Here is an 18,787-nt window from a genome sequence, read left to right on the forward strand (position 1 = left end):
GGATTTTTTGTCACATTTCAGAATCTTCTGTTCTATCCCTTTTAATGCCTTAAAACATTTGCCCATTGACCCCCATTTTTCTTTTTATAAATATTTAGAATGTATAATTATAAGCCATCTGTAAAGGTCTTATGAAATCTTTATTATTTTCTAATAGTTTTTGAGAACTTATATTTATCAAACTGTTTCTACAAACTTTAGTTCACTTATATTTTCAAAGTGCTTTGTTTACTAAAATTAAAACAATCTAAACCAGAATTAAGCTTCACCCAAAATATTTTGATACTACATGATTTAAGTTGGAAATGATCCGAATAACTACAACAGAAATGTTTCTATATGAGCTGTGCTAGTGCTACTAGAATCACAAAAAGTAGTAGCTAATATTAACATTACAATTATTGTCATTGAGTCTTATACTGGTGTCAGTTTTGTTATTAGATTATCAAACTAAAAGTTCTTGTCTTATTAGTTACAAGGTATTAGATAAGCGTCTTGGTTAAGTGAGTCATTACTACACCCCAAAAAAAATGTTGGTATTCTAGTTATAAATACACTAATTCTTTCTACACATTATGATAAGTACAAGAATGATACAAATAGAAGATTTTGTGAGAGAATTATGTCATCGACAGTACACTAAAATGAAGAGAAGGTATATGACACTACTTTAAGATAGAAAATACCGTCCAGGCAAACACCACCAGCTAAAATTATGTTTTATAGAAATGTTATGCACCAGATACCAAATGGAGTTTTTAAAAATGGGAACGTATGGTTCTGTTTGAATGGTTTACCACAAGGGGGCTTGCAAAATCAGGTCTGTTTGAATGGCTACCAAAATCTGGTCTGTTTGAATGACTTGCCATTGTCGGTCTATTTGAATGACTTGCCTTTGATGGTAGACCTGCATAGCTTGGCACTTTGGGTGTGTTTGAATTGATTGAAATTGCAGGTAGGTTTGATTGACTTGCTCTTTCTGGTCTGTTTGAACGGCTTGTCTTTGGATATAAATGTGAATGGCTTTCCATTTCTTGTCCAACTAAAACATTTTCCATTGGATGTATTTGTGAAAGGCTTTCAAGTTCTTGTCCGTTGAAATAGCTTTCTGTTGGATATAGGTGTGAATGTCTTGCGATTTCTGGTTTTGAATTGATTGGAATTGTTGGTATATTTGAATGGCTTGCCATTGTAATGCTGTTTGAATGGCTTGAAATTGTTGGTCTGTTTGAATGGATTTGAATTGTTGATTTGTTTGAATTGATTGGAATTGTTGGTCTGTATGAATTGCTTGTCATTGTAATGCTGCTTGAACGCCTTGGGATAGTTGGTCTGTTTGAATGGGTTGGAATTGTTGTTCCGTTCGTATTGATCGGAACAGATGGTCTGTTTTGAATTTTTGCTCTGTTTAATGCTGGTCCATGTGAATGGCTTGCCATTGCCGGTCCGTGTGTATGGCTTGACATTGCAGGTCCATGTGAATGCCTTGACATGGCTGGTCCGTGCGAATGGCCTTGCACAGCCGGTCCGTGAGTATATCTTGACATTGCTGGTCCATGCGAGTGACTTTGAACTGATAGTCTGTTTGAATGGCTTGTCTCTGTCAGTATGTTTGAATGGTCTAATTGATTGGGTAAGTCTTTCTTCATACCAGATTTCAAAAATCTGAAAAAAAAACCAATTTGTTGTACTATATTGATCTTTCAAATTCATGGATTACCTGAACAAATGAAAACCAAAAAATTGGTATCACACAAAAATAATGAGTATATAGTACATTTTTTATACACTTAGGTCAGGTTTTAGGAATTTACATCAACCCTTAAAGGCTTTTTTCCATAATGATAGAGGATAAAATACTTTGCCCATTTTTCCTATCATATAATACCGCAGTCCCAATAGGCCACCATCGCACTACGATCTGAGAAAAAAATGCAAATTTCGATGATCGTAGTAAGATCATGTAGATTGAAGTAAGGTCGTATCACGGTCGTGGTGAAGTCTTTAAGATCATGAACAGCTCGACCAACTTTGAACATGTTAAACAAATATTTTGGTGCGGTCGTGGCGAAATCAGGTCGTAGTAGAAGCGTAATAGAGGCGCACTTAGATTTTATAGTAAGATTGCAAAGGTAGCTGTACAATCGTAGTGAAAGTGTGATTCTATTCGGCAAGATTGCGTTTTGATCTCAAAGCGACGTTATCACGACCTTACTACGACCATCATGTTCTTACTGTTACGCTTCCACAACGGCTTTACCACGCTGTTCACGACCATAGTATGATTCTAACATGCCCTTGCCGTCCTCATCACGCTCTTCTTAAGACCTGACGATGTTCACACTACCACCATCATTTTCATTGTTATTTTCACATAAAAATATATATTTGTTTGTCTGAATGTAATTATCGATTTGCTCTAACGGCTCAATCATGATTCTCGTTCTTATGTAGATTAGACCGTTGGTTTTCCTGTTTAAATGGTTTTACACTAGTTATTTTCAGGACCTTTATAGCTTGATGTTTGGTGACAGCTAAGGCTCCATGTTGAAGGCTGTACCTTAGCATATAATGGTTCAGTTTTATAAATTGTTACTTGGATGGAGAGTTGTCTCATTGGCACACATACCACATCTTCCTATATCTATTGACATATCTGTGTCACTAAAATATTGCCATTTGAGCTTTATGGACCAGCAATATGTTGTAATTTAGGTTGGATTGGTCGGTCCTACATCTCTGCTTGATCAGGATTCGTTACTTTGTTCCCTCTGCCTATACATCAACCCCTAACACCACGCCCACATGTTCTAATAGATTTTGGTTGCATGACGTATTGTTTACGAGAAATCTACATATTAATCAGAAATAGAATTAATTGAACTGTTTTGATATGGGACAAAATGTTGATGTTATTGCTGAGAACGTAGTAAGATGGCGGTTTGAAAGTAGTATAATCTTTGTAAGAACATGTTATAATCGCAGTAAGATCATGTTGCAATAGGACTCATGGTATGTCCGTAGTAGAAGTGTAGTGAGGACGTAGTAACATAGTGAAATTGTAACAAAAATTCACTTTTTCATGCTGCTCATACCGCGACTTCACCACGATCTAAATTTATTTTAGATTGAGGGGAGCGTGTTGCGATTGTGGTCTAGTGAGACTGGGAGTTAATATTCAATAGTTTACATAAGATCATTTACAAAAATTTAAGCAGATTCTAGATTTCTTGTCTTTGGATTTGCAACCCAAATAATAGGTAAAAGAAACAAAATTCAAGCTTGATACAGGTCTGACTTTGGATTGTAATCAAATATTTGACATATTATAGGTTTCTGAATTAATGAAGTCAAAGAACTTGATATTGGTTATATGCATTAAATTTATATTCAATTAAAGATTTCTTTCTGTTGTGCAAAACACTGTGCCCAATAATTAGTAAATCTGTTGTTAGACTATCAACAAATAAAGGGAGGTTATCTTCATAGATATAAACCAGGAACCAAAGTTTAATGAAAACTGCTCAAAGCACTTTGAATGTATTGTAAAAATGAACAGCTGTGCCATGAGTGCATGATACCCCCACGTCTGGTGTGGGAGTTTAATGCAATAATCATAAATAGTTTCTGAGAAAGTATTTAGCAATAACCATACATTGTTTTTGAGATACAGTGGGATATGTAAACCCCCTGTCCTCTTTTGTTTTAACAAAAAAGTAAATATCACTAAAATAAAATTTTGAAACAAAACCTAAATGTATACAGTCATCTGAAGATTAATATAACAGAGAAGTGTATAAATCAATCATCATAATTTTTTTGGAGATACAGCATGACATATGTAAAAAATACCTCCCCCTTTTTTAACAAAATACTCAATAATAATAAAAATCTTTGATTACTGTATTAAACAAACCTCTATCATGTCTATCAGATGTTCTGCATTTATTCAAAATTGTTTAATTGTAAAAAGATTAGACATGTCATGTTTTTTGTTATATTTGTTACTTTCTGTTAAAAAAATTTATTGCATTTTTAACCATAGTGAATATTTCTAATAACCAGAGGCTCTCAAGAGCCTGAATCGCTCACCTTAATTCTTTTGGTTAAATCTCTCATCAATGATTATTTTGGCTTTTTAATTTATTAAATGTTTTTTGGATCGTCCTTTTTTCTTCAAAAGCAAAAAAAAAATCATTTTCTCCTATGTTCTATTTTAGCCATAGAAGCTATGTTTCTTGACATACAAGGAAATAAAATATAAAATTTATAATAGATACTATGAAACTTATTTAGCCTAAGTTTGGCTGAAATTGATACAGCGATTTCAAAGGAGAAGATTTTTTAAAGTAAGTCAACATGATGAACAAATTGTGAAAAAAGTCTTTAAAGGGCAAGAATTGACAATTTTGGTCAGAAAGACTTATCTGTAGATCTTACTTTGCTGAACATTATTGCTCACTTTACAGTTTATCTCTATCTATAATAATTTCCAAGATAATAACCATAAACAGCAAAATTTCCTTAAAATTATCAATTCAGGGCAGCAACCCAACAACAGGTTGTCTGATTCATCTGAAAAGTTCAGGGCAGATAGATCTTGACCTGATAAATAATATTACCCATGTCAGATTTCCTCTAAATGCTTTGGTTTTTGAGTTATAAGCCAAAAACTGCATTTGACCCCGATGTTCTATTTTTAGCAATGGCGACTATGTTTGTTGATAGATCAAAACTTCGGATAAAATTTATAAACTAGATACCCTAAGGAACATTCAGTTAAAGTTTGGAAGTATTTGGCCGAGTAGTTTCAGAGGAGAAGATTTTTGTAACAGATTACTAAGATTTAGGAAAAATGGTTAAAAATTGACTATAAAGGGCAATAACTCCTAAAGGGGTCAACTTATTCGTAAATCTTACTTTGCTGAACATTATTGCTATTTACAGTTTATCTCTATCTATAATAATATTCAAGATAATATCCAAAAACAGCAAAATTTCCTTAAAATTATCAATTCAGGGGCAGCAACCCAACAACAGGTTGTCTGATTCATCTGAAAATTTCAGGGCAGATACATCTTGACCTGATTAACACTGTTACCCCATGTCAGATTTGCTCTAAATGCTTTGGTTTTTGAGTTATAAGCCAAAAACTGCATTTGACCCCTATGTTCTATTTTTAGTAATGGCGACCATGTTTGTTGATAGATCAAAACTTCGGATACAATTTATAAACTAGATACCCTAAGGAACATGCAGTTAAAGTTTGGAAGTATTTGGCCCAGTAGTTTCAGAGGAGAAGATTTTTGTAAAAGATAACTAAGATTTACGAAAAATGGTTAAAAATTGACTATAAAGGGCAATAACTCCTAAAGCGGTCAACTGACCATTTCAATAATGTTGACTTATTTGTAAATCTTACTTTGCTGAACATTATTGCTGTTTACAGTTTATCTCTATCTATAATAATATTCAAGATAATAACCAAAAACAGCAAAATTTCCTTAAAATTACCAATTCAGGGGCAGCAACCCAACAACGGGATGTCTGATTCATCTGAAAATTTCAGAGCAGATAGATCTTGACCTGTTTAACAATATTACCCCCATGTCAGATTTGCTCTAAATGCTTTGGTTTTTGAGTTTTAAGCCAAAAACAGCATTTGACCCCTATGTTCTATTTCTAGCAATGGCGACCATGTTTATTGATAGATCAAAACCTTGGATACAATTTATAAACTAGATACCCAAAGGAACATTCAGTCAAAGTTTGGAAGTATTTGGCCCAGTAGTTTCAGAGGAGAAGATTCTTGAAATAGTTTACGACGACAGAAGACAACAGATGACGGACGACGACGGACGCCAAGTGATGGCATAAGCTCACTTGGCCCTTCGGGCCAGGTGAGCTAAAAATTCAGGTTTGTGTATTCAATAATTAAAAATCCACATTTTACAAAATCTGATAGTTTAAAGTTTTTTTTTGAGAAATAGAAAAAAAAAGTTCTTTAGGGTCAGTAGTTTAGTCAGGTTACTGGAACCACAAATACCGTATGTTTTTGCTTAGTCTAAATAAGACAAGAATCTTACTTTGATGATTTGAACCATTCCCTCTCCTGATTTGTTTGTCTGTGTGTATCAGGTGGTGTGAGAATAAGTGATCGCCTATTCCTCTCTTTTTCATCACTGGTTGGACTGTCCCTATTGGGTGGTGTGAGTATTTGGGAATGTCTATTCAATTCTTTACTTCCATTTCTGAATAAAAATAATAATAAAAATACTTTTATTCAACAAGGTTGCTAGATTTCCCAACATTCATGTTTTAATTATTGCATATGTGATGCTAGTTCTTAATATAAAGTTAACTTCAAGTACTAAGTATCTCATAAACTTTAAATAATGTTGATCTCTATTGCTTATAATACACAAGTAACAGACCAAACCATGAAAACGTTTTTTTGAGAAAAAGAACCATGAAAATGAGGTCAAAGTCAGATGTATATCAACTCATCATAGACACCAGGATTTAAATTTTATATTTGCTTTCGAAATTGAACAGCATTGAGGAGTAAAAATTGCCTCAATGTTCATTTCATGTATAAAAGTTCATAGTTCTTATACAAAATTCTAAGAAAAATACAACCACTCATATTTAATCAATTTAAGTGCATCCTATCTCTCCAACCAATAAATTATGAAACAGTCTGGAGGGATTTTTTTAAGAACTGAATATAATAGAAGTGAAACACCAACATTCAGCACGAGTTGCATGCACCTGCCAGATGTGTGGCTCAAACATCTGTGATGACCGGCTAGTGATACAGAAGATGGAAGACAGACTTAGACAACCTGGCTACTGCGGACCTCCATCTGCACCAGTACTTTTTACTACTGAAGACTGTAATGTTTTAACATAATTCTTATGTGTCTATACAAACTTGTGTAGCACAAACTGGTCCAAAATGCTTTTTTTGCTTATCTGTGGCATTGGTCTAGTGCCTACTGTTGCAGATTGGATCCTTCAGTTATTAGTTTTTTCAATTTTTCTTTGTATTACCTATTGTATTTGTTCTGATAAATTAATTTTTATTCTGCCAAAGGAGTAGATCCGGTAAGGACAGATTTTGGCCTCAAATTTCAGTTTCATCTGACGAAAGTGTCTATTTCATATGATTCAATTAATTTATGTGAAAGATTTCAACTTATTTAGTCATAAAAAACGATCCGATTCAAGGTCGAATATGAAAAATCTACCAAATATGCGAAAAAAATGTCACTTTTCAGATGGTTTTTGTCAAAAACGAAAGTGGCCGCATTCGTGTTCACCCTCAATCTTTATATATGTTATTTATTATCATCAAATACAACTTCCATTTCAATATTTGAGATGAACACGAATGTGGCCACTTTTGTTTCACTCGGAAACCGTCTAATTTTTTTAATAAAATGCTGGAATTGTGAAGATTTCAGCAATTTAGCATGACTTATTGGTGCTCGTACCCAATATATGTGCATTGTATTGTCAAAAACGGCCAATATTTATGTAGCATAACCATTCCACTATCCAATGATCAATTTAAAGTTTACATTTGAACAATTTTGTAAAACTGCTATATTTTTGGGCGGAAAAGTGGTCTTACCAGACCTACTCCTTTAAAAACCTGTTTTGTGGTTTTGCAAGAAATGGCTTAGTTTTTTTGCATACGATATCAAACAGGTTAATTTTTAATGCACTTTTGAGACTGACTGTGTTGAGGTAAAGATTTTTTATTGTATGAGATATCTCCCAAAACACTGTTTTCATTGTTATGAGATCTCTTCCTTAACCATAAAAGAAAGCAACACTTTTTACTTTAATTCCTTGTTCAGGTGTCAGACTACCAATTAAAAATCCCTATCTGTTCAACCAAACTTTGCAATTTTCACAGCTTTATAAATATTTTACCGTGGCACGGTACTTGTCTATCCCAAATTCATGTATTTGGTTTTCATGTTACATTTGTTATTCTTGTGGTGTTTTGTCTGATGATTGGTCTGTTTCTGTGTGTGTTGCGTTTCGGTGTTGTGTCGTTGTTCTCCTCTTATATTTAATGCGTTTCGCTCGGTTTTGGTTTGTTACCCCGATTTTGTTTTTTGTCCATGGATTTATGAGTTTTGAACAGCGGTATACTACTGTTGCCTTTATTTACCTTAACTTTAACTTCAATGAAACCAGTATATCCTGAATTGTACATGTATCACCTTTCTACATGCCAATTTTCAACCAATGTTTAAAGTCTAATAAGAAATTTCTGATCATGAAAACACATGTACTACAAAAATAACTCCTGGTTTTCTGAAAATCTTAAGTTACTATGTAGCGCACTTATCCTGAATTGTTAATGCAAAGTCATAGACAAGTGAATTTTGGCACAAAATACTGTAAACCAACTTATTTTCGCGAATACTTTATTTCGGGTTTATCCCCAGATAGTCGAATTCGCGGCTATTTAGTTTCGCGATTTTCTAATTCACTTGACGTAGTTTGATAAGATAAGATCTAAGTTTTACATCTTCACAACGATTTAATTTCGCGTTATTTTTCTACTCGCAAAAGTCGCGAAAATAAATCGCTTGCGAAATTAAGTTTGTTTACAGTAGTCTAAATATATCTCCCTTTCACCGTAAGTTTCATTTCTGGAAATTTGGTGGTTAGTTTAAATAAACAACATCTATTGCACTATTTTTTGTCAGAGTATGCCTACTTTCACATATGCTCTAAATTGTAAGGAGTAATTGGTTGTCTGACACCTTCAGTATGAAGAAACATAATGATTGGATGCTAAAAGTAACTTTGAGTAAACCTAAAGTAGCTTAATTCATCAATAATTTATAAATTTGATGTGAAAAGACCTTTCTCTGAACAATTGATTTTTAAATATTCGATTTGTATTACACTTACCCTAGGGGATCATTGTATATTGCTCCTGAAGTGTAACCTTCCTGCTTTTCTCTCAATTTGTCTTGTTTGTCATTTTTGAATTGCCACTTGACTTTCTCACCCCACGGTCTCTTCTTTTCATTTCCTTGAATCTTTGACATAGAATGATTGGCAATATCATCTTCCTTAGACCTGTAGAACAAAGATATAGTTTATGTTTATAGAGAGCTATATTTTGATTTTTATGGGGGGCTTAGGATAAAAAAAATTGTTCTGCATTTTTTTTTAGTTGTAATCTCTGTCCTGCCTTTTTATTTTTCACTCTTTTAGGTTTCGGTCCTGCCTTTTTCTTTTAGTTCATCCTGACTTTTTTTACATAAAATGTCATCCCCCATAAAAATCATAAAGTAGGTCCCTTATTGTCACAGAAAAAATTTAATTTGTTAAGATGCTTCGTTATTCATTCAAATTTGATTAATTAAAACCTGAGTTTAATGTCAACTCTAAATCCAGGATAACAGGCAAAAAATAAAGAATAGAGAAAGATGGTCAAAAATTCAACTAATGGGAATGTGTCCATGACCACCATGGACTTAGATTTTCTCAACATATTCAATCTGTCACTGAGGTTGAAGTTTTTAGAATTTAAATAACTTCCTTATACACTTTCGAATTTGTACAAAACTAACTTGGACAGAAACTTGTTTGTGATCAAAAGTATCTAGAAGGAAATTTTGTTAAAATTTTGTACTTGTGTTTTACTTATAAATGGACTTCCATGGCCAGTTAACATTACGGTCTGAAGTTTAAGTTTTTAAAACATTTATTAAATTCATAAAATATCCTGGATTTTTACCAAACATGAAAATAAGCTTCTTACAGTCAAAGGTAGTACATGTAGTATCAAGAGGAATATTTTTATTGACATTTTTCTTCTTTTTCGTTGAGCCTGCGATTAACAGCAAAAGTATGCAAGATACTGGGTTCTTTGGAACCCTTATGATTTTTTTTATATAAATAGGGCCTTAAGTTCTCTCGTTTTAATTGTTTTACAGTGTCATATCTGGGCCTATAATAGCTGACTAAACGGTATAGGCTTTGCACATTGTTGAAGGCTGTGTGGTGACCTATAGTTCTCTTGTAGACAGTTGTCTCATTGGCAATCATACCAAATCTTATAACTGAAAAACAGCAAAAGTGACACTAACCAAAATTTGTAATTGAGCTGAGTTATGTGGTAATATGCATTGGGTATAAGTCTTATAATATTTTGTTGAGACTAACTTGAAGTAAGAGAACAAAAACAAAAATTTCAGCAATTTTTCCATTTGTAATTAGGCAAAACTTGAGAACAGTAAAAGTGACACCCCAAAGCTTAGTCCGTATTTTGTGGTAATAAGCATTGTGCATAAGTTTAAAACAAAAAAATCATTTGGTTAAAGCAAACTAAAGTTAGAGAAAGGAAACACAAAATTCAACAACTTTTATGTTTACAAGGGGTATAAACAAGAAAGGTAAAATTGATGCCATCTAATTTTTTACTAGATCTGTATTATGTGGCTATAAGCATTGTATATAAGTTTCATAACATCTGGTTGAAAAACTTAGGGATGTAAGGTCATACAGATGGACAAGGGTAAAACTTATTGCCCCCTTTGCTACCGCAGGGAGTATAAAAAATGACAAACCCACACCCAGTCCTATCATAAGTCTCAGATAATAAATAATTATTCTTACGAGTGAAACCCATCTTCACAGAAATTACTTATATCATCTTCACAGAAATTACTTTTCCTATTAATCCTTTTAGGTCTGTGATAATCGTTACGCTGACTTCTACGCATGTTCAGATTTTCCTAAAACTTGAACAAATCTACAATAAACAAAACCAATGATCAAATATGTAAATTAAACCATGGAGAACTGTTACACTTACAATTTATCATTATTAGACCAATTATGAAAGATATAGGGTTATAAATCTCATAAATATTAAAAGGTTGTTGTCTAAAAACTAGAGGCTCTTAAGAGCCTGTATCGCTCACCTGATTCTACCTGGGTTTTTGAAATCATATAAAAAAAAAGATAAAATTTGGCTACAAAGTAACAACACTTGGTTTCATTCCATTCAGTGGATCTCTAAAGAAGTCATTTGTATGCATTTCCCATAGGGTCCTATGTTAAACTAGGTCCCCCGCTGGCGGCCCTCTTGAATGATGGATCGGCTACAAAGTAACAACACTAGGTCAGTACCTCATAAGGAACATGCATGCCATGTTTGAATTCATTCCATTCAGTGGTTCTATTAAAAGAAGTCATTTGTATGCATTTCCCGTAGGGTTCTATGTTAAACTAAGTCCCCCCGCTGGTGGCTATTTTGAATGATGGATTGGCTACAAAGTAACCACACTTGGTCAGCACCTCATAAGGAACATTCATGCAATGTTTGGTTTCATTCCATTCAGTGGTTCTCTAGAAGTAGTTCAAAATGTCGGGCCAGGTGAGCTAAAAAATGTAGATGCAGATAAACATGATCTATGGGGTATGGGCTTTGCTCATTGTTGAAGGCCCTATGGTGACATATATATGTTAATTGCTGTGTGATTTTAATCTATTGTGGAGAGTTGTCTTATTGGCAATCATGCTACATCTTCTTTTTTATATTATAAAGGTCTGAGAAAACCCCTTAGACATGTTAGAAGAGATAGTTTGTCTCATATACTTGTTTTTGTTTTGTAACCACTACATATAGTTAATGATGATGGAATTACTAGTATTTGTAATCATGATTATTCCTCTAAATATTTGCCCAGTCAAAATAGAAATTAACATACACATTGATTGATTGATTTTAAATGAGTTATTTGAAATGTTTCAAATACAAAATGTTTTATTTTCCTACATTTAAAGCAGGTAGCTTCTCTTAAAGATTTTCATGGGAACCACATACATGACTTATTTCTTGACATTAGTAATACAGTCACTAGATTGTTGAAATCCTCATGATTATTTTGACCTTAATATTTTAATCAACTGGCACATGTATCATGTGTATTGTTCATGTTCAAGACCATATGAGTATTTGGACCATACGCGTACGGTCCGACCATATGCGTACGGTCAGACCATATCTGTACCGTCCGAACATACTCGTAAGGTCAGGCCGTATGAGTTTACGTGTATGGTCCAGCTTAACATACATGTTTATTAATTAGGGACCATATGGGTTAAATTTAAACAAACATTTATCAAAATCTTTTGTGTTAGTTATACAAATTGTTATTATTACAAAAAGATGTGTAAAGTGAATAAGCGAGCAAATGTAATTTAATATTTATTTAATTGTATATCCTTGGATTCTATTTAGGTACTTTCGCTCAAGGTGACACTTGCTTTCACACGGAACGTCATTTTTTTTACATTAACATATTTTGTTTATGCATGTTCCATTGAATATGGACCATAATTTGCTATTGGGCTCCGTTTCCTATAACTATAGAAAAGTGATAAAATGTGAATTACTGTAAGAAAAGTTGCAACTACATCTAAAGATGCCATTATTTTTATCAACATACAAGTGTATGCTACACTTCCCTAGAAAAAAAATTAAAATATACGAATTTCAAAGATTCTACAACCGTATTTTTGTGTCGTTTCTCGCGTTATTTATTGCTTCCGAAGAGCATAACGCTGACTGATTTATAGATAATCGTCACCGGCAAATTCGTAACTTTTGCTTTCAAATAACAAAGAACATCGACCAATAAGAATAGTGAGAAGAAAATGCCAAGAACTATAAGTATTTATGTAGCAGATGTAAGAACAGTGGCGTGATTTTTGCGTCCGATTTCATAACGCAATTTTTAGATGATGTAATCTGCTTTGTTGTAATAGAATTCTTAAAAACAATATGCAAATATGAACTCTCGCGAGATGTTCAAACAGGTAAATCCGAGATGATTTACATTCTTGTTTTGATCGTCGTAATAATTAAGTAAGAAAATTACGTTGCCGTTATGCGTTACATTTTACACGAAACAGAAGTCCAATTATTTATTAAAATTGTTTTTGTCCTTAAGTTCTAACCATTTCCGGTCATACGTGAAACATGTGACTAGCATGTGATCACGCCATTACGGCCGGATGTACGAAATACTAGGTCTAAACATTGTTTTTGTTTCCAACGGGATGTTAGTAAACATAATCTATAGACTTGTTTCGTCTTGTTTAAAAGGGGAAAATACAATTGTCAAAGAGATTGCGCCGGTGGTCTGTTATTTTTCCTATGTGCATAATGTTACATACGATCCTGTGTGAAAATAAATGCCCAATGACTTGACAAAATCGATTTCATATTTGACAGACGTTAGAACACACTTCGTTTCCCGATAATGACGTGAAGAGTCCTTGGAAAAATCAATCGAAATTACGTCTCTTATCATTGTACCAATGCTCGTTGGATTGATTTAACTTCAGCAGTAAATATTACTGGATATTTTAGGTGAATAAATATAATTTAATAAAAAATACATGTTAATATACCGTTACAATTGGAATGTACAAAGTTGGAATCCTGTCACAGCTTTTAATTAATATTTTTTATTCATGTTCTGCAAACACTTATCAGAAACGCAATAAATTTGTCAAAGGAGAAGTAAACTTTTAGCATGCATGACTTGAAAGGAAGTACTTTATTGATTTTAGCCCACTAAAATAGGTTAAAATGTGGAAACCCTGTAGATGGTGTACATGTCACAAGTATCACATTGTGTCTATTTTAAAGATTTTAATTCCAAGTTAAAGGATTTTTCTTTACTGGATTTAAAGAATGTTACATTGCCAATGATTTGGAATAAATTGTATATATTAACTGGAAAATCAAAACCAAATATAAATACATTTTTTTTGCTTAAACATCATGATTCAACGATTATGGTATCCTGTATCAATGGAGAAAATATGGAAAATTCTGAATAAAATGTACTAATTGTTTTCAAAACAAGCACATATTTAGGAGTTTTATAATACTGTTACATTTAAGATGGATTTTAAGAAAAAGTATACTGTTCAGATTAATTTAAGCAGATTTTGCAATAAAATAAAACTAAAAAAATGCTTTCGGTTTCTTATGGTTTCCTGTCAGGTTTAAAAAAAACTTTAATATAACATTAAAAATAGATTTTAAATATTAACATGAAGCAAGTAACACTAGTAATGGTGTTTATTTATGCCTTTTGAATTATATTGTGCAAAATAAAGAAAATAAAGATTGGTTTCCTGTTTGGTTTCATGTCACGAAAATGGTGAATCAAAATGTATTAATTTTTTCTCGAAAAACTCAATTGTTCCATTCATACTATTCTAACACCAACACAACCCACTAAATAAAAGTTTAAATTTTAGAACTTATAAAAAAGGATACAAAAAGAAACCAAAGGCCGAATACCAAATTATGGTCCATATGCATTTTTTTTTTGTAAAGTTCCTTTATTTTCTAAAAGAATTGTCCTTCCACATTATGTTTAGTTAAAAAAAATACTTCTGGTAACTTCAATTTCAATGCGCGTACTGGGCTGCATTTAACGAATTACTGACATGCTAAATACAGGAGCTAGATTGTCAGATCAAATAATCGTGATTACTTTAAATAGTTGAAATATTTAGTTTTTATTTTAATAACTATTGAACTCTTTTAATGTATTTGATATACATGTATGAGTTATTTTGATATATTACATACAGTTGTATCTGATAAACTTGACTAACTTCTATATTTTGTCAGACCGTACATGCACGGTCCGACCGTATGTGTATTTTGAAAAATACTCATACGGCCAGGAACATACACACATTTTTAGTAAGAACAAAACTACCTATACTTACATGAAATTATAATTAACCAATTGAAATATATACTTTACCCATACAGAAAAATGATAGGATGGCTAACTGCATGGCTCAACTGGCCCCAAGTTGATCAAACAGTATAGGGCCAATTGACGGCTTGCTGGCCATCAGTTGAGGGTCAGTTGACATGAGGACTACTTGAGGATTTTTGCCATGCAAATTAGATAACTATCAATTGCTTAACTTTATGCAAATTATAAGTCTCATGCAGGTACCAATAGCCAAATTGCCGTTCTAGGCTGCACGTTCCCATATCTGGTTTCATAAGAAAATGGTGTTGGATCGGTAATGAAACATGAAATATATACGGAATTTGTTGCAATTAGTGAATAAATTGATTAAAACTACTCAGAATTGTTGAGAGATGAAACTTTAATAAACAATAAACATTGAATTGAAACATGTATCATGTATATAAATAGGTAAGTGAACAGTTTTAACTCAGTTAGCAAATATTCTTAAAAATGGAAGAGAGTGATATATTATAACTGTGGGGAAGACATTCTTAATTTCTTTAATAATTGGTTTAAATTGATATTATTACTTGCTTCTTTAATTTTTATAAACTCAAGCTTTAATTTTAGTAGTTTTATATATTTTAAAATTTCAGTTTCTGTCTTACATTTCACTAAAAGATTATTTTTAAAAATATATCATCATGGGTATATTTTTAAATTATTAAAATTTTATTGTCTAAATTTTATAATTGTATAAATTTCTATCATATGCATGTTTTCTTTTCCAGGAACTGTACAGTTTCATTTTCCATTATTGTGCATTTAATTTTGCAATGTTTTTATGTATCATTATTTAATAAATACAATTTGAAAATATTATTTTTCATATTCTTCACTCATTCTACACGAAATCCCAATATTATTGATAATTTCTGTAAATATTTCACGTTTCATTCCCGATTCAATGGCATTTTAATAAATAACGGATGTGGGTATGTGCAGACTAGAACTGCAAGTTGACTATTTGTACCCGCATGCGGGTACGGGCAGACTCGCCTAAAATATATAGGGGAAAATCTCAAGTGACAAAATACTTATGGCCACACACTGTACACAGGCACTGGTTTCTATCCATACGATGATCAACTATCCATTTAAACATTTACAGTGGCGGATCCAGGGGGAGGTTCCAGTGGTTGTAGTCCGAGATTACTCTGACGTCCGACGGCTGTTTAGCCAGACAAGCTGGGGCCGTGGGACGTCAGAGCTTGTCCCATATCAAAAAGTGGATATTTGCCCACCCAAAATAGATGCGCTACTTCCTCGCTTCTGGAGCCGACTGAGGGCCTTGGAATTATATAAATCGGGCATCAATCTCTTCAGTTTTCATTTATCTCTTCATTTATGTAAGTTTCACCTACCTGCCAAACCTTTAATTTTCTATATTTTAACATTTTTCAAAGAGACCCATGATTTCTCCATGTTGCCTTTCATTTTCAAAGATTATCACGTGACCACGAGGAAAACAGTGCAAATGACCATAATGTCACACCTCGTTCATTTACGCTGTAAGTTACCTAAATGTCCGAGAGCTACCGACTGTTATCGTGGTCGAAACTAAATGCTAGTTACCGATCTCCTGTAATAGGAGGTGAAAAAACGTGGTTGCTTCTAAACGTTATTCATCGATCTCCTACAAAGGAGGTAACAAAATATAAATATTTGCATATTTGAGTCTCGAGGCCACGAAATCTCTCGTAACTTGACATCCATTTGAAAGTCAAAGTCAAAAATGGAGAAATCATGGGTCTCTGTGAAAAATGTTAAAATATAGAAAATTGAAGGTTTGACAGGTAGGTGAAACTTACATAAATAAAGAGATAAATGAAAACTGAAGAGATTGATGCCCGATTTATATAATTCCAAGGCCCTCAGTCGGCTCCAGAAGCGAGGAAGTAGCGCATCTATTTTGGGTGGGCAAATATCCACTTTTTGATATGGGACAAGATCTGACGTCCCACGGCCCCAGCTTTTATGGCTAAAGAGCCGTCGGACGTCAGAGTAATCTCGGACTACAGTGGTTGGAACCCCCCCTTTTTTGGACAATCAATGCATTTGAATTGGTACATATGGCTGGATCCCCCTTTTTAAAAGGCCTGGATCCGCCCCTGATTTAACAAAATAGCCTTACCAGACGTCATAGTTATTTGGACTACTGTAACACGCACTCGCTGATAGTGGCTGAGGTAAAAGAATGCAACAAAAAGTTGGCAAAAGTGAAAACATTAATTCCGAGTATGATTTTATGAACAAAGCTGTCGAATATTCATTTTTACCCTATAAACTATTCTAGAAGTTCAATGACAGGCTGTCTTAGAGCCAGTTGCACCACATTCGATTAGGGCTTTTTGGTGGATCATCAATGATCAGTCACCGGAAGTGTACGTATTCGCTAAGCAACCTAACCGAATCCGGGTGTGTTCGGCCCAACTTCCGTTCGCCCTATTTAGCACTTTAATGGAATAGGACAGTTAATTGTTAATCCATTCGTTTGATTTGCTTTCGGTTTTAATATTTGATTAGGGACTTTCCGTTTTGAATTCGGTCTTCTTGTGTTTTTTTAATTTTTGTTCAAGCACCTGTACAGGTCCGTACGTGCTAATTCTTATCTATTTTTGTTTTGTGTTGTTGTCCATTTTATAAATGAGAATATCCACTTTATAAATTTAAAGGACATAGATAAAATAACATATATAATAAGTCTATTCAAAGGTTTTGTAAGTTTCTGAGGTGAATACTGACACCTTTGTGCTTTATAAAGAATATTTCCATAAAAAAAATGCTTATTAAAATAAAGCTTATTCAAAATATGTATGGCCAAAAGAACAAACAAATTCTGTATTTCATTGGGTTTCTTAAGAATTCAACTGGAGATCTAAATTTGAAAAATGAATATTTTTGGAATCATTTTTAACTGAGTTTTACTGTGCGTATTGCAGTGTGTTTGTTAATTCTTAATTGGCTAGAAGTATAGGGGAGGGTTCAGTGGTATTACAGGGAAAAAAATGTTTAACTCCGCCGCATTTTTGCGCATGTGCCAAGTCAGGAGCCTCAAGACTTTGTTTTAGTCTTGTATGTTTGTTTGTTTTTTTTATTTTAGTTTATTAGTATGTTTTGGAGTTTAGTATGAAGTCCATTTTCACTGAACTAAAACACATTTTTATTAAGGGGCCAGGTGGGATTTTCTCAAGCACTGCGTTGAAGTCACATTCGGCTGTTAACTTCTCTTTAATATCTAAACATTGTCGGGATGATGTATCATTTACAAATTCCCAGGCCATTTCTATTCTTAATTTTATTAGAAATCATTTGAAAAATAATGTACTTGTGGTATTCAAGAATATCTATATTATATGGTTGCTTTAACATTTGTTATTGAATTTTACAACTAATTATTGCCCCGTAAAAATAGAAGGAGCTTGCATTGCATCAGATGGATATTAACAAGTCAAAGACAAAATAAAAAAAAAATTGTTAAAAAAAAATAAAAAAAAATAATGACTGTTTGACCGTGACAAATATATAATGCATGTTAGAACGCGAACATGTTTTTTTGATCAGATTGAATATGTATCCTACTTTGTACAAGAACGACACGCCGTGAGCCGGATTTAAAGGTTTTTAATTAGGAGAGAGAGAAAAACCCGTTATTCGTATATGGCAATCGCGACGAAATGAGGAGTCTTATAAATAACTTTTTGAGTAATAGTTTGTCTCCACCTTTCCTAGTCTCTTTTTTTCAATTCCTTATTTTGTAATAAAATTTACACTTTTTGGAATGAGAAACAAAAATCTTTTTTAACGGGTACATTTCTGAAGAAACGCCGTGACTAGTGTATTTCAATGCAATTTCAAACATTATTAATTGCGAATCGGGAAAAAGATTGATATAAATTCCGAACTTAATATCGAATATGTAACATTATACTAATACACGAAAGTCCAAG

General features: G+C 33.0%; 1 protein-coding gene across 1 annotated transcript; it reads right to left on the reverse strand.

Moving 5' to 3' along the window:
- Positions 1–280: 280 nt before the first annotated feature.
- On the reverse strand, positions 281–17,226 carry LOC134719791 (uncharacterized transmembrane protein DDB_G0281039-like). Its single transcript, XM_063582752.1, has 5 exons — positions 17,117–17,226; positions 10,654–10,789; positions 8,938–9,108; positions 6,087–6,251; positions 281–1,665 (listed from the first exon to the last, which is right to left on the reverse strand). Exons 2-5 carry the CDS (start codon positions 10,758–10,760, stop codon positions 759–761), a joined length of 1,350 nt encoding a protein of 449 aa, XP_063438822.1. The 5' UTR covers positions 10,761–10,789; positions 17,117–17,226; the 3' UTR covers positions 281–758.
- Positions 17,227–18,787: the final 1,561 nt, after the last annotated feature.

The sequence above is a fragment of the Mytilus trossulus genome, chromosome 5 (genome assembly GCF_036588685.1).
Source record: "Mytilus trossulus isolate FHL-02 chromosome 5, PNRI_Mtr1.1.1.hap1, whole genome shotgun sequence".
Taxonomy (NCBI): domain Eukaryota; kingdom Metazoa; phylum Mollusca; class Bivalvia; order Mytilida; family Mytilidae; genus Mytilus; species Mytilus trossulus.

Coding starts and splice junctions, on each gene's coding strand:
- LOC134719791 (XM_063582752.1), bottom strand. CDS start 10,760: ATGCGTAGAAGTCAGCGTAACGATTATCACAGACCTAAAAGGATTAAT. Junction 6,252..8,937: donor ATATACAATGATCCCCTAGG/GTAAGTGTAATA, acceptor ATTTTTATTCAG/AAATGGAAGTAAAGAATTGA. Junction 1,666..6,086: donor GAATGGTTCAAATCATCAAA/GTAAGATTCTTG, acceptor TTTTTTTTTCAG/ATTTTTGAAATCTGGTATGA.